Below are 16,874 nucleotides of genomic sequence, written 5' to 3'. Positions count from 1 at the left end.
CAGTACTGGGATGTTCCCCCGACTCTGTAAAGCTGGAGCAGGTATAGAGTTTCATCTGGCAAAGAGATGGAGTTTGAACTTGAGATGGCTTTGAACCTGACTAACGCACCAAGTGGCTGTTTGAATGGATGAGGTGGTGGAAAGAGAGTGAGGAGGAGAGGTAAAGGGGAACTGAGGTAGATAATCTGTCTGAGAAAGAGTTGTACACACACACACACTCAGCCCTGGGGCACAGTATGTTTTAGACAGAGATAGTAAATGAATTTGGCAAACTCACTGTGTTGGCTGATAGAGGATTTCATATTTTAATCCTTCTTCAGCTTTCTTCCTCAAAGAAAATAGAGATTGCTTGGTTAAAAAAATTTAAAGGGGTAGTGCAACATTGATACCACTCTCAAGTCTGTATAGTGAATATGAAGCTACCGCCAGGAGTCGGCTAACTTAGCTTAGCAGAAAGATTGGAAACGGGGAAACAGCTAGTCTGGCCCTGTTTAAAGGTAACAAAATCCACGTATCCGCACTGCATTACAGCACAGCATCACAAAGCATGTGAATCCAGTTTGACAAAAAGTGCTCAAACAAAGGTCTCTGCGCATTCTGACATAACCCGGGCAAATATAGAATAATGATATGTTTTGAAGCACAAACGGCCATTGTAAATCCATCCAAAGCGAGGCCAGCATGGCACTGAGGAATTCACAGCTTTGGAAATGACTGTCTGCTGGCTAGTGGCAGATTTAGTCAGAATGAGGTCAGGATCCAGCCTTTGCTTTCATCAGACATTTTATTTGCTTTTCCCTCATGCTAATTGCTCTAGTTGGAGTTACACTGACAGGTTTGGACACAGAAACATAAACAGCGGGATTAAGGAAACAAACAGGCAGCAGCAGTGTTGGGGAAACAAATACGACATGCAAGTTGTGAACTGTGTCTGTATGTACTGCGTGAGATTGCGGTTGGATAATATGTCTCTCTGTTGATGTGTTTGTGTGTGTATGCCACTACATCTTTGTCTATAGTACTATGCACTCTCATTCATGTACTTATGCATGAGCTGTGTGTGCAGTGCAGACAACTTTTCCAACTGGGGTGCCTTCAGGTGTGTGCTACTGCTGCATCCCTGTGTGTACCACTGATAAAGATTTCCATAGCCAGAGGCCCGCTGATGGCGTATACATGTGTCAGCCATTACGGCAAATTACAAATCCTCCTAAGCAAAAGCAGAAGGTTCCACTCTCATTTAGTAATTTCCAGTATGAGGAAGAAGCTGTCAGCCATTTGCGATAGCCGCAAGATACCCGGCAGAATCTCCTTATAGCATCATGACAGGTCTTTGAAACCACCGCCCAGGAGATACTCATTTAGCGGTGCTGAGGTATGGCTGTAGTTTACTACAAATGGAACTTTTTTTATTGTGTCTGGAATGAGATATTTAGTAATGAACTCCAGATTCAATATGTACATGTATTAGAGGATTTTCCTACTGTTTGAAACAGGTTTTCTATGTAGTGATGTGGTTATTATCTCAAAACAATCTAGTTTAATGCTCACATTGTGGTGTCTGAAGTGCAGGTCCTTTAAAGACATAAAACATGTCACACACTCTCTGCTCTATGTTAGATGCTCAATGGCCAAGAGAGACTCACTGAATACAAAAGCCAACAACAAAGCGCCTGTGAAGCCCCCCTTCTCCTGGAGCCTTCTCAAACGTTCATCTGCAAACGCAAGCAAGGTCAGTAAGAATGATGAATGGATGAAGAGACGGAGGACTGAACAGAATCACTCTGATCTCTCCATTCACACACAATGCCCCCCCCCCCCCCCACCTCCCCCTGCATCTTCCACTTCTCCTCCCACCCTCCCACCCTCCCACACTCCAACCCTCGCATCCCACCACCTTCACACAGGTGCCTCGACCTTTTTTGCCTCTAGGAGAACTTCCAGACTTCCAGACTTGCCCTGCAGCTCTATAGAGACATCACTGAAAGGATGAATGTACTAAAGATCTGAGAGGATAGATGTGTGGAGCTTACGCAACAGCCTCAACGGCCTTGAAAGCATTAAACAGTGTAAGGCCTACATAATGCCTCAAGTTCAACATTGGGGTAATTTATATCAGAGGAAAAGTTTGCCTTTGCGATCCAGTCCACCCAATGCCAGGAGGTTCAGTTGCATAACTGATAGACATGTATAGAGATAGTAGCCCACAGATATTTTTCAAATAAACAAAAATGCATGCAAGCCCTCCTCGACCACTAGAAACCAGCTGCACAGAACAATTTTCAATGTGTCTTTCATCTTGGCAATAAAAACCAGAATGCCTTTCCGGGGAGCAAGTCTGTACAGGAGTCTTGTGTTATTTACCATCTCTGTGTGCTTAATTGTAGCAGTAGAATCAGCAGAGCGAGGATCTAAAGAGTAGAGAGAGGATTTAAACTGAATGACAATCATGTCATCGCACAAGCCGCAGACCATTTGGGAAATGCCTTCTTTTCTAATCCGCAGCTTTGCGGTGAAAAGTGGGATCTGGTGGTTGGTTCCTAAATGGATATGGGGCGAGGGTGGAGGCCCAAGGAGAGAAGGGAGGTGGGGATGTGAGGGGAACTTGCGTGTGCCTATATGTTTTTGTGTCTTCCTGACAGAAGAGAGGCATGAGTGAGAGAGAAATGGAGTGAGAAAGAGGTTAAAAAGGAGACAACTGTGATTAATTCAGTATGTAGTTTCATGCCTCCCAGCTCACTTCGGGGGATTCACTAAGACATGTGGCTGCAAATCTGACAGAGCCGTAAAGGTGAAAGATTTTGAGCTGTAGCTCGTGTCTGACTGTAAATGTGAAGTCTATCAATATGCGTGCAGAGACATTTATTCCTTTAGGGTGTCATGCATGCATCCATGTTACTGTGGAGGCCTATTGTTCCAGTCTGCGTTCACATGTACTGCTTGTGGTAGCCAATCCCAGACTGTTACTTACTGAAATGCTTGTGGGCTGCTCAATGTGGCTTTCCTTCATTGAAAGACCTCGTCGTCTTAGACGTTGATTGCCATGACGTCAGCTCCAAACCACAGCCCTGCCTTTTATGTGTCACTGTCACCATCTATTTCCGCGCAGTGTGTGAAAAACAACTTTCTTTCCATCTTTCAAATTCACTGACACGGACGATTGGATCGAACACTGTGCTACTGTTACTAGGCCAGAGCCGCCACCCAAAAGGAAGTGCTTGTTAATTTTCACACTCAGCTTATACAAAACAACTGGACGGGCTAAAGATGCGTGTGACGGAGGAACTGGGTGAATGTCTCTATAGTAAACTGGGGGTAATAGTAAATGTTCATTTGTGTAAACAAGTCAAACCTGAACAATCTCTGTAAATAAAAACAGTCATCAGATGGGTGTTAACTGACTGTAATTACTGGTGTAAAACCACACTAGTTTGTCTCTCCACTCTCTGGAGTTTCCCATGTTTTTCGAATTCCAACCTGTCACATCGACTGTGAGAAAAGAGAGCCGTCACTCTAAAAAATAAAAAAAACTGCTCTGTCCTTTGCCTCACTGTTGAGTCAGGTCCGCTAAAATAGGATCACCTGTCCTGTGAAATCCTGCAGGCCAGCGTGTGTGTGTGTGTGAGTGTGTGTGTGAAACTGTTGCAGAAACAGGAGATGGGCTTCTACCCTGTGGGGTCAGTCTGCACTTCACAGGAATTCAACATCATCTGCGACTCAAACAAGCAAACGATCAGCGAAAGGTGCTGACGGTTGTTTTGGCCAAAGGGGACAGGAGTGTAGCAAGTATGTGATCCACCAGGGAAAAAACAGGCCTAGTTGGAGATATATTAACTTTTTAAAATTGAATATTTCACTTGATGTTTTTTAGTTTGAACCGTTTGACTCAAACGTTTTCTTATTATATTATTCATATTTTATTATGTGTAAAATGTTCAGATTGCATGGACAAATACTGCATTGTGTCATTTTTATCTTCCTCCAAAGTGTAAACCAAATACACAAGAGGAAAGGGCTCGGCTGGAGGAAAATTAAAACAAACCTAAGACATTGGGCAAAACGCTTATTTGTTTCCTTACTGAGTGGTAGATGGGAAGATTGCTATGAGAGGTGTCTAATTAGGCTAAATATGTATCGACAGCTAGCAGCTGATTACCTTAGCTTAAACAAAAAAACACCAAGCTAAAACAGAGACAAATCTCTAGCTCTGTACAAAAAAAAATCTGTCTGCCAGCAACTAGACCTCACTATTCGTCAGGTTATATCTCATTTGCACAAACAATAACGTGTGAAAACGATTATTGGACTTTTATGTTCGTAAAATGGTGAATTGTCACTTGGAAGGCCTTTTCACAGATGCTATTGTTACGAGTGTAAATGCTGAGCTATATTGCACTGGTCTTAGTTATTCATGACTGTAGTGGACAGAGTCTAAATGGGGTATCATATACTATATGATGTGATGTGTGTGTGTTTATTACATTTGATACATTACCTTTTATACGTGGCTTAATGGTCAGTTTATAGCGGTCAGTTTATAATACCTCTGGGGCTCTGTGGATTTCAGGGAGCTCATATGCTTCCACTGCTGATAATAATAATAAAAATAGGCCTCATGTGTGTATTGCTATCACTTCTTATATGGTCAAGTTTTAGACCTTTCATAACGACTATGTGTAATTTCTGAGACAACGTTAAATGCCCATAGCACGTCAACTATTTAACAGGGAAATGAAAGGTTCTACATACTTCATGTTTATTCTTCTTTTTTAGGATACTCACAATCAAGTTCAACTGCTATTCTTCCCCAGATGTCGTCTTTATGTTAGCTGTCTTTATAACCTTTATTTTGCTTGTCAAAGAGGACACTATTTTGCAAGACCAAATGGATCAATGGATCAATATCTATGTTTTTGTGTGACGGTGTGAACAGAATTATGACATTGACATCCAAGAAAATCTATTGATCGTGTGAGCAAAAGTAATTGTTTTATTAGATGACTCAATGGTTTTTATCTGCAGAAACCAAAACAGGATTAATGATTTGTGTTTGGTCTGATAAACTTTACCTTTTGGTTTTGTACAGATGATTCAAACGTGTTAGCTTTCAAGGTTGGTATGCAGATGTCTATTTTTGTCCCTGTTTCCAGTCTTTCAACTGAGCTAAGTAAGTTAGTACTTACAACGACTATGAGAGTGGTATCAAACTTCCCATCTAACTCTCAGAAAGAAAGCTAATTTGGTGCAAAGAGATAATTTAGATCAAGACTTCCTTTTACAGATCGGCACAGGTTCATAATTTTTGAGTCGTGGCCATGTGGAGCTGGATATTTGTCCTCTTTCTTTAAAAAAGCACCACCACCACACCCTCACTTTGTCGTAAAGCTGATAATCACATTGGGTTGTCAGTGAGCCTCATTCCTGTGGGAATGTATTCTGAGTCTTTGACCTCTTCTTCTTTAACCCCTTTACCAACACACACACAAACAGTCACACACACTCAAATACAAGTCTTTCTCTTCTACCTGTAGCTGGTCTCACTTTGGGTTTTGAGGTCTGTTTTTTTAGGGGACACAACAGAGCTGCTGGTCGTGGTGACAGCAGGAAGCCTTTGCTGCAGACTTCGCCAAAATACATTCAAAATCAATTTGGATTCTGTTTTGACGAAGCGATCGTTCACTTCCTGCAATAATTGTTACAGATACATATGGAGAAAAAACAAAAAGTGGCTTACACTCTCTGTCTTCACTGTCTTAAGTATTTGGCGTAAGGTGGTGTTCTTCGAACAAATCCGGGACACTGATGAGCCAATAGGGAGAGGCTGAGGGACACAGAGAAACAATTACTGCGAAGTGACTGACAGGCGAGATTAGAGGGTATTTGCTTCTGGCACAAAAGGAAAGGATTAAAGTACAATTGGGAAGCATTAAACTTTGTCTGTGCCAAATGTTGATGCTGAAGATGATATTAATCATGCATTCAAGAATTATTTAAAGAAAAATATATATAAACGAACGATTACTCTAGAAAGATAGGCTCTAATGTTGACTGAAGAGTAAGAGGGGTGTCTGTTTGTGTGTGTGTGTGTGTGTGTGTGTTGCACAATAGATGCTATGGGGCATAAAGGAGAGGTATGTGGAATTCCCCTAATTCATACAAGGGGGATCCAGACATGATCATACAAACAAACAAAAACACACACACACACACACACACACACACACACACAGACACACACGTTAAATGCCTTATATAAATCTGTTTTTTATTATTCTTTGGGATAAAATGCAGTGTTACAGAGGCTAGATGTGCTGTAGCGTAAATAGTAAAAAACTAATAAGCTGCAGCTGGTTAGATTGTGTCATCTTTAGACAGAGTCACGCTAGCTGTTTCCCCTGTTTCCAGTCTTAATGCTAAGCTAAGCTAAACTGCTGCTGGTTGTACCTTCATATTTAATGGACAGACATAATAGTGGAATCAATCTTCTCATCTAGCTCTCCACCACAAAGTGAATATGTGTTTTCCAAGAGCATGCTGGGATACAACACACACACAGAAACACACACACATAGACTAACACAAGTACAAATAGTGACCTGTTTGGGCGCATCATCTCTGCCTATAACTGTTTCTTCTTTCCCTATTTCTTATTTTTTGGGTGAAGACGCAAATGTGACGTTCTGTTGATCTTTTACAATATCTACTGAGAAAAACTAAAGTGGGAACACCTCTGTAACTGTCTCATCATGTAATTATAGGTTCCTGATTTTGTGATATAATCACTAAGCAGAATAAAGGGTTCAGGCACCTCTGAACATTCTCTGCACAGAAGTTAACAATCAGCATGACCAAGGAGCAATTTTGACTAATAAGACCACCCATCTGGGGCATGTGGGGGGTTCACAAAATAATACATAGATTGTGGGTATTTATGCGTTACAAACACACATAGCAGGAAGAGAGAATGGACAAATATGCTTGCAGTTTTCTCCTACGGAGCACACAGGGATTAGTAACCAAGATGACAGGATGAGCAGCCACAAATTGCAGGAGCTTGGGTTAGCTGGGTGGGTGGGTGGGTGGGTGGGTGGAGGTTGGGTCGGCGGGGGGAAGTCTGTGGCACCGTACCCAGGGAAAGACTGAGGTAATTACTTTCTTTCCTCAGTTTTCTGTCTACGTAAAGACCTTTTTAAGGCGTCATTAACCTCTCTCGACGTCAAAGGCCTCTGACATTTCTGGACACACAAAAACAGCATTTTCCCCAGTCCATCACCGCTCCGACTATCCTTTAAATAATTCAGCCGGAATCCAAAACCGTACTGATATTTCCATACCCTGAAGACACGTTTGATAAATGTTTCCTTGCCTCTGGAACACTTTTATCTGAGGCTTCATTTGACCTTTTTCTTCTTCTTTTTTTTTTTTTTACCAATCTCCAACTCTTACACTTTGACAGCAAACAAAAATTAGAAATCACAAGCAAGTTCAACTGCTCTTGTTCCCCAGATGTTTTCTTTATGTAAGCTGTCTTTATAACCTTATTTTGCTTGACAAAGTAGACACTATTTTGCGAGACCAAATGGATCAATATCTATATTGTGTGATCCGAGAAAATCTATTGATTGTGTGAGCAAAAGTAATTGTTTTATTAGATGACTCAATTGTTTTTATCTGCAGAAATCAAAACAGCATAAGTGATTTGTGTTTTGGTCTTTGGTTTTTGTACAGATGATTCCAATGTGTTAGCTGTCAAGGTGTTGGTATGCAGATGTTGTTACTTTTAGACAGAGGCGAGCTATTTCTCCGTTTTCAGTCTTTCAACTGAGCCAAGTAAGTTAGGACTTACAACTATGAGTGGTATCAGACTTCCCGTCTAACTCTCAGAAAGAAAGCTAATTTGTCAAAATGTTACTAATTGTTACTAGTTCTTATATAACTTATGGTGCAAAGCCATAATTCAGATCCATACTTCCTTTTGCAGATCTGCACAGGTGGCCATGTAAAGCTGGACATTTGTCCTCTGTCTTTAAAACAGCACCTCCGCCACACCCTCACTTTGTCAAAAACCGTACTGATGTTTCCATACCCTGAAGACAATGAGTTTGATAAATGTTTCGTTGCCTCTGGAACACTTTTATCTGAGCCTTCTTTTTTACCAAACTCCAACTCTTAGATTTGACAGCACACACAAAGGGGAACTAGTTCTTTGAGAGTGCAGCCACACAGCATGTCCACAGTTTCCTTCTGGATTACTGTGTTCACCTTTGAGGCCTCTCAAACCCATAATCTCTGATCAAGGTAGGATAAAGTTGACATGTGGGCACACAATCAGACAGTCTAGTTCTCCTGCTGTAAAACCTTTCTCTTATTCAGCATCCCTGAAAAGTAGAGACCTCTCTCCCTGATCTTTGAGAACAATGCCAGTGCCACACACCTCAACTATTGCTTTGAAGCCTGCAGACCAACCTGTGCTGGTGTCTCTGGGTCCTGTCTCCCTGAAGTAGATCAGAGTGCAGATAGCGAGTGGTGTTTGCAAAATACATAGGTTCAAAAACCCTTGTGTGTTATTGAAGCTGGTGGTGTTCAGAAACAGGAATGTGATCATGTGATAAAGGTGACAATAAGGCGGTAGAAGCCATTGAAGATAATCTTTGATATTTCTCATTGTTTATTTCTTTACTGCAAGCCCTCATACTTGAGATTTTACAGGGTGCTTTTTGATTTGCTGTGCAATCCCTCCCATGGTTAAACTATAGACATTGTTGTTGGAATGAACAGAACATTTAGGGTTTTCATTGTTTCTTCCTTAATGTGTGTTTGAAATATTCCTCATTGCACATTTACAGTGTTTATAACCAACACAACCTGTCAAGCTATAGATTTCATTTCACACTGCATACAATCTGTTTATACGCTCAGTAAACTACACGTTTCACTATGTGGTTCCCTGCTGGGCCTCTCAGAGAGGATGAGCACAAATATTCTCATTTTGGTTTTGATAAGTCTCTTTAAAACACATGATGTTCTGACAGAATAACAACAATGTCCAACCTGGAGTGCCTTGAGTTTCTAGAATTTGATTCAGAGTGGGAATTACATTCCAGGGTCATGTATAAAAGCTTAATTTATCCTTTCAATAATTACAGAGGGAGGCAGATGTTTGGCCATCATATGTGGTCTATAACATGTGGAGGACATCGTACACAGCGTGGTAACTCACATTACTCCCTGACGAAAGAAGCTTTCTCGCTATCTGTTTAAGTCACACATTCAGAAGCATTTTATTCCTCCCACAAAGTGATCACAGCTTCAGTAGTGTGTGAGGCAGAGCCACTGGATGACAGATGTTTTAAGGGAACACTACCTTCATGAAACTGGATATAATGTTGTGGAGAGTGGACGCAGAATGAGACACTTTTCTCTGGGGCTTAAAACAGAAGCAGGTGCAGTGCCCATAAACATCCACATTCAAGCAACAAGCCTCACGTATGTTACAATTAGAACAAGATGGCCCTGTGAACGAACACACACACACATATGCTTAACTTGTACCCCAAGGCTTGGCCTTTGGGACTGGGGAAGGCTTTAGAGGAGTATCGGTTTAATGTAATCAAGGATTTTCTTACGAGCAGGATGAGCCTAGAGGTCAGTGGAAGGAAAAGCGTGGTTACGATTGAAGTCTGTCTCGTCGTGATTCTATTAGAGGATTACCACTTCCTTCTTCCTGTTTGCTTCCTCCTGGCCACACAGCTGTGCTCAGATGCCAGCCAGAAAGAGTGCTCTGGCAGATAGCAAATTCTAATTACAGTCCTGTGTTTTGGGCAATTTCCTTTTCCTCTCTCCATCTCTCATTCTCACATCTGGTTTATCTTTGTATTTTGTTCTCTGTCTGTTGTTGAGTTTGTCGCTCTTTCCCTCACTAACTCTTCCTCCCTCCACCAGACGTCAGCCCCCAGGACAGTTCAGTCAGCGTGCCAGCTGTGTGCGGCGATACAACAGAGAATCCACGACAAAGACATCAGTCAGGTCTTCATCATCACATTAAGCAAAATACTGACATTTAAAACAATGCTTTTGCAACAGCTGCTCCCTGAATGAATTCAAGAGTTTTGATCTTACTGACAAAATCATCATCAAATGCACAAAACAGTATTTGCTTTAAATACTGTACTACTTCACATTATTACAATCTATGAATGTTTGCACTTCCTTTCTTAATCCTCTGACTGACACTGCAGCTTTCATCTCCCCCTCTGATCTTCTAGCCTTTGAAATGAGCAGCTCCACACCTGCTCTGTCCCAGACATTTAAACAGCGTAAGAGCTGTTGAACGCACCCCCACAGCCTCACTTTGTTTAAAATTCCACCACTCCACGAGCCAAGAGGCAGGTTTACTGAGTTATCTGGAAAACTCTGCTAAGTAGAAAAACACAGAAATCTCTCAGGTCTGGATTGTGGGCTGAGTTTTAGTCAGCAAAGTTTTCTAGATAACTTCAGGATCAATTTACTAAATGCCCCTGCTGTGATGGGGAAGATGGAAAGTGATCACAACAGCACAGTGGAGAAATACTGTTCAGATACTTTACTGTATTAAAGGGAAACTGTGCCATTTTATAAAATATGTACATGTTATTCCTATGGTCTAAAACTGTCCATGTTATATGACACAGAGCACCCAGAGAAATGTTCTGAATTTATGGGTACATTTTCAGTTTCAGAACTGAGAACACTACAATAGACTAAATCATTCTGTGGGTACACAAAATCGCTCTCCCATTAATTGCCTATGAAGCAGCTGTGATACAGTAAAATCCTTTTTGCAGACACCATTTCGGAATTATTTAGTATCAGTATAAAGGGACTCTTCTCTAATATTTCTAGAGAGAACAAACCATGTCCACAGCAACACTTACGCCAGTTTATTTAAGAGCACATAGCACCATCAACTGATGGGAGCATGCAATTACACTTTTTTAGAAGGATATAAAGTTCATAAATCCAGAGTGGTGCACTGAGGCATGCAAACAAAATTACTTACTATTGTGGTTAGACTTTAACTATGTATCTTAAACTCTCTGCCTGGGAGGTGCATTCAATATTATAGTGTTTATGTACAGTTGCAAAAGCATGACTTTATGGGGTTGAATTTGGCTATTAGTTTTTGAGTGTGTCTCTATGCTCCTAGTTTAAAAAGATGGTCGAGACCAGCCTGTTCTTGCTGCCCAGTGAGGCCAACGTCCATCAGAGCCCCGGAGCTCCATAAGGCATTGTCCCGCAGCCCTTCATCCACTGTCCTTACCTTTAGCAGCAGAACATGTTCCTCTCTGTCACAGCTCACCTTTCTGTCCATCAACCTTTTCTGTGGAGAGACCAGGGGCCAAAACAAAACGGGGGTTACAAGATGCATGATAAGGATGCAATGTACGGTCATGTGTGAAAGACTCACCTTTAGGGATAAACGTCAGTGAGCTGCTGAATATTCAGAAGCGGGATAGCCCTTCTCTTGGTCCATCATACAAGAACTCATGGCCCAATCCATTGCCACATTTCCCACAACAAACCTGGAATATTTAAACCCAAAAGGCTTGATTTATACTCAATACATACATAGATCCCCTGATTAATAACAGGTACAGTGTTGAAGTAAATGCCATTTAGTCCAGCTTGATATGTCTGAGTTTATTATATCAAACATCCACTTATGCTACTTTAGCAGAGTACCTTTAGGGGTCCCCACGCTTCAGGGTATTTGGAGACACTGTCCTCATGGATTGTCTCTGAGAAAGCTGGCCAAGGAGAAGAGTGCTCGAACTTTGACATGCTGGAAAATAACTCATGGCCACATTCAGAACACACATATATACCTGAGAAAGAAAAAATGTATGAATGAATAGAGTTCTTTTTTCAACACAGTGGGAATCATTTTCCCTTCACCTGCTTCTTTGCTACTCACCAGGTTATTTTTTATTGACCTTTTTTTACTTATAAAACAAAACCAAAACAAAGACAACACAAAACCTGCAACTCACAACATGTACTCACCGGGTTTGAAGTGATTCTTGTATTCTTCTCCTCCAGAGAAAGAGCAATATGACATTTCATCCATTTCCGATGTGTGTTCTATAACCGACTGGGTTTTTTCTACAGTTTGAAACGTTGTTTTCACAGCGACCGTGCTTTAGCTGGAACAAACCTGAACGTCCAGATCAAATGTCAGCAGCTCTGTCCTGCTTGTGTAATGTCTGATCTTCCTGTTCACATTACTTCCACTTGATGGCGGTAGTGTTAATAATATAGTCAGACAAAAAATGCACACACGCACAAAAAGAGACCAATATGTGGGAACAAGAATACAGACATCACTCAGCATTGTGTCACTTTAATTAAAATAGAATTTAATAGATTTTAGTGTGTACATTAGTCTTGTGTAATACATTTGTATAAAGCTTATCCACAGTCAAAACAGGTATTATTTATTTTCTGCATCTAGCACACTACACACTGCAAATGCAAATGCAGCATGTTGAGGAAGTTATAGATAAATACATTCAAACAATTTAATGAGGTATCTTCATCCAGTCTTAAATTAACTATTTGGTAACCTATTTGGTACACCTGTTTGTTTACTTCGACAATTTGCGGAAAGCAGAAGAACTAGAGGCAAAACTGTGAAGGTAAATAAACATGTATCACCTCTCGGTAAGAAGTAGCTTAAAGTGCTCATATTATGCTAATTTTCAAGTTCATAATTGTATTAATAGGTTATATCAGAATAGGTTTACATAGTTTAATTTTTATTTTTTTTAAACACCGTATTTTTGTTGAACTGCAGCTCCTCTTTTCACCCTATGTGTTGAGCTCTCTTTTTTAGCTACCGAGTGAGGAATCGCACTTCAGTTCCATCTTTGTTGGGAGTCACACATGCGGAGTACCTAGGTCAGGACAACTACCCAGTCAGAGCCGAATATGAGGGTTACCATGCTAGCAGCTAGGTGAGCATTATAACGTGTGTTACAAAGTGACGCACGTTCGCCTTGGAAGTAAAGGCTGGACTACAATAGAGCTGTTTGGAGCAGATTGTGAAGAATATTTTCTGTTGGAGACGGTAAGTTGCTTTGGGGTGGACTTTGGGCTTTTTCACTTTGTTAACCTATAACATGCATAAAAAAAAGATAAATAACACAAATGAAAATGATAAAGCCAAAAAGCATCAAATGAGCACTTTAAGCTGCCTACACGGGATACGCGATTTGCTCTCTGCACGCCACTATGTAGAGCACAGAGCACAGCACGGAGAGCGAAGAGCGGCGCACGTATTCGTCAACAAGGTGGCAAGGAAGCCATTTTCCGTTGCTAGGTAACAACATGCTGTTATCTTATTGGTTGCGCTTTTAAAAAGGTCAGCGGCAAGATCACAGTTAAAATAATTTTTACTTTGAGCGCAGCACAAAGTCAGCAAATCTGTCACCTTGACGCCAGTAGTAGTGCAGCAACTAGTTGGGCGCCCCCGCCCTCCCTGAAGGAAATCAACAGAACAGCTGTGTGTCATGTGGAGGAAGCTTTATAGAATCATGAAAAGTCTATTCTCCCCAATCTTAATTGAACAATTAGGACTGCCCAATGGCCTAGGCCAGGGCAAGTAAAATATATTAACCCACTTGTCCGTTCGGGCTGCATCGTATTATAATCATATGATTTAAATGCTGTTTTTTTTTCACATTTTCTTTTCACGTTTTTGTTTACATTTGTGACATTTCTTTTTTCAATACTTTTTTTTTTCCACTCCACGTTTTATAGGGGTCAGTTAAAATTGACTTTGGGCAAAAAAAACTTTACAAACCCTGTATAGAAATGTAAAACTGATAAGACAGTGATTGTGTAATCAGTGAGGTTATCCTAAGATGGTGATGATTGCATAATAAAAAGGAGTTGAGACCAGCCCTTTGTTCTTGCTGTCCAGCGTGGCCATCTTTCATCAGAGCCCTGGCACTCCCAGATTGGGCTTTATCCCAGAACACTTCATCCACTGTCCACACATCCAGCAGCACAGAGAAACCTTTACAAGTCCAAAACGTCCCTCTAGCAGCTCACCTTACTGTCCATCAACCTTATCTGTGGAGAGGGGAGAGAATAGAACCATTTCACAAGTTGTATCACAGCCAATGCATCTTAGCTCAACTGTCTTTTAAATTACCTACGAAGCAAGTTTTCAACAATTGTAATCACATGTCACCTGCATTCGTGAAGTTTGAGGGAATGATTTAAAAGCCAATGATTTTGCAATGATCAAAGCTGATCAGTAACTGTTCTGTCTGTCAGGACTCTGGGGGGCACCTGTGTATTGTAAGGGCACATGACAATGTAAGTGGTTTTGAGTAAGTTAAGAGTGGTGACATTTTTTTAATAAATTTAACAATTTGTTACACAATTAGTGCACAAAAAAAGCTGTATGCTTAATGGAAATAAAGTACACCCTATAGGGCTGTGCAATTAATCAATTTTTTCTAACAATCACAAAAACAATGTAATAGATTAAAGAGATTATTTTTCACGTTAGATTTTGCAATGTAAAATCTTATTTTGTCTTGTGTTCTGAAGGGGAATTCACAAATGTTTATGGTGGTAGTATAAAGAGAATGTTCATATTTCAAATTATAATGATTTTTTTAAGCCAATACTAACATTTGAATGTTAAACATGTTAATTGTGGCAACATAGTGCAATAGTAGCTTTTTAGATAAACACATAACATTAACATTTCTAATAAGAATCATTTATTTTTATTGTTAAAAAAACGATGTAATGGTGATACTTTTTCTTCATTCTATATTACAATTTCATCAGCCGACCAATATGCTACTGCTACGTATATCTGAATAAGCTAATATATTGGCCCAGCTGATTTATTAGTCTAGCACTACATGGTACCTGCTCTAAAATGATCTATATGCATTCCTAGTGCCAACATAACAAAGCCAATAACAGGACTGAAACATTTGCTGTTGCTGTGATATAATCTGACAATCGTACCTTTAGGGACAAACTTCAGTGAGCTGCTGAATATTCAAAAGCGAGAAACCCCTTTGGCTGGCCCATCATTCACAAACTCATGGCCTAGTCCATTTCCACATTTCCCACATCGCACCTGGAACACACATCAGACATCTGAATGAGGATATAGTGCAAATCTATAGGCTCAGCAGTTGATGCATTAGACAAGGGGTATATGCTGTTCACCTACAGCTAGTAACTTACAGTAGTTTCTTATACTGAGGGAACAAGTGTGATAAAGGGTGTTGGCTGGTCTGTAGATGAGTATAGTACACTTACACAGAGCATCATGTGACAGGTTCATTATACAAAGTATATCTCTTTTCTACTGATTGTACCTTATATGCCCCAGGTCTCTCCTCATGTTTAGACACACTGTCCTCGTGGATGGTCTGTGTGAAGGCTGGCCAGGGAGAGGAGTGTTCGTACTTGGAGCGGCTGTTGAACAGCTGATGATCACACTTGGAGCATACGTAAACCCCTGAGGAGTGAAGGATGAGACAATAGTTAGTGTGCAACATGAGAAGAGAACTATTTTAATACAAGTTTGAGTCAGGATCAAGTCCGTACCAAACTTGTGTTGGTAATTCTTTCTTCATGTTTAGACTATTCACCCTCAACATCTGTTACGCTTTTTCGGATATGATCTAGAAAATGTTGCGTTTGGATTAGTTTTGCGGCGTGCCTTTTAAACGGAAGTCGGACTTCTCATTTGTTGTACAACAACCTGTTTCGCAACAGTTAGATAACCTGAACGTGTTATGTGTTATAAAGTTAACCTATCAAGGTGTTTGGTGTAGGCTACCCTTCGGAAATATTATATTTCTAGCTACAGCCTAACCTTACACAACAAATGTAGTCCCATCCACACGGTTTAAAGTTATTTAACGTTAGCTTTTAGCTAGCTAGCTAGTTATCGTGGACTCTACTTTTGCTAATCACTACAAGTTAACAATACATTTTAAATAAAGGGCAATAAGTTAAAGTAATGTTAATTAAGATACCTGGTTGAAAATGGTCTTTAAAGACCTCTCCACCGAAGAAGCTACAAAACGACATCACTCTGCTCGCAGCGGTTCAAAGTTATGTGGACCAGAAGAAAAAGGTTCCGCTGGCCGGCCTATCAAAATAAAACCAGACACCTCAGCCCCTGTAAAAACATATTATTTTTCCTCGTACATGTAGGGCTATTTATCAATATAAATCAGTTTAAATCAACAATCTAGATTAATCTAATTATTCTGAACGTGTCAAGCCGGAATGTATATCTTCTGGTCGTTGTGTGTCTGGCTCTGCTATGGGTGGAAGTCAATAGGCAAACCAAGGAAGGCAATTGCATCAGATTCCAGCTCAGCTTTGATCAGCATAAACACTTTTCAGTCAAAATTAAGGCAGGATATTGTATTTGAAATCATGCAAGCAACAAATAATCTGTTACAGTCAGGAACCAAGATACCTCTTGTATGGGTACCAGCTCACATAGGAGTTGTAAGAAATGAGTTGGCAGATACATGTGCTAAGCAAGTAGCTGAATTCCAACATAAATATTGAGGTCAATTATAGCAAAGCTGAAATTAACAGTATGGTTAAAAACATAGTTATGGGAAAATGTCAACCATTATGGGTTATTGGGCAGACTGGAAAACCGTTCTATAATATCCAGAATAAAGTGGGAAAGAGCAGAAATATGTGAACAGAAGCAAAGACGACGATGTATTTTCAAGAATGAGCAGTGTAGTGCAAGTTTGCCTGCCTACAAAATGTTATACATTATAGATTACTAGTAACTGTCATTTGAGTAATAAGTCATATTACAATATTCC

The 16,874-nt window shown here is 40.4% G+C and overlaps 1 protein-coding gene, 1 long non-coding RNA gene and 1 pseudogene across 2 annotated transcripts; all 3 read right to left on the bottom strand.

The window, feature by feature from the left end:
• Window positions 1-10,024: 10,024 nt before the first annotated feature.
• Window positions 10,025-12,264, bottom strand: LOC117957805 (annotated as a pseudogene).
• Window positions 12,265-12,359: 95 nt separating this feature from the next.
• Window positions 12,360-13,490, bottom strand: LOC117957807. The gene is made up of 2 exons (XR_004659595.1): window positions 13,223-13,490; window positions 12,360-12,710 (listed from the first exon to the last, which is right to left on the bottom strand). It is a non-coding gene; the product is annotated as an uncharacterized LOC117957807 (long non-coding RNA).
• A 334-nt stretch (window positions 13,491-13,824) lies between these two features.
• LOC117957806 (methionine-R-sulfoxide reductase B1-A-like) lies at window positions 13,825-16,318 on the bottom strand. Its single transcript, XM_034893853.1, has 4 exons — window positions 16,056-16,318; window positions 15,390-15,532; window positions 15,031-15,145; window positions 13,825-14,112 (listed from the first exon to the last, which is right to left on the bottom strand). Exons 1-4 carry the CDS (start codon window positions 16,108-16,110, stop codon window positions 14,093-14,095), a joined length of 333 nt encoding a protein of 110 aa, XP_034749744.1. The 5' UTR covers window positions 16,111-16,318; the 3' UTR covers window positions 13,825-14,092.
• Window positions 16,319-16,874: the final 556 nt, after the last annotated feature.

Source organism: Etheostoma cragini, chromosome 15 (genome assembly GCF_013103735.1).
Source record: "Etheostoma cragini isolate CJK2018 chromosome 15, CSU_Ecrag_1.0, whole genome shotgun sequence".
In the NCBI taxonomy this organism is placed as follows: Eukaryota; Metazoa; Chordata; class Actinopteri; order Perciformes; family Percidae; genus Etheostoma; species Etheostoma cragini.
The sequence above is the reverse complement of the archived record's forward strand: the minus strand, read 5'-3'. Positions and strand labels throughout refer to the sequence as shown.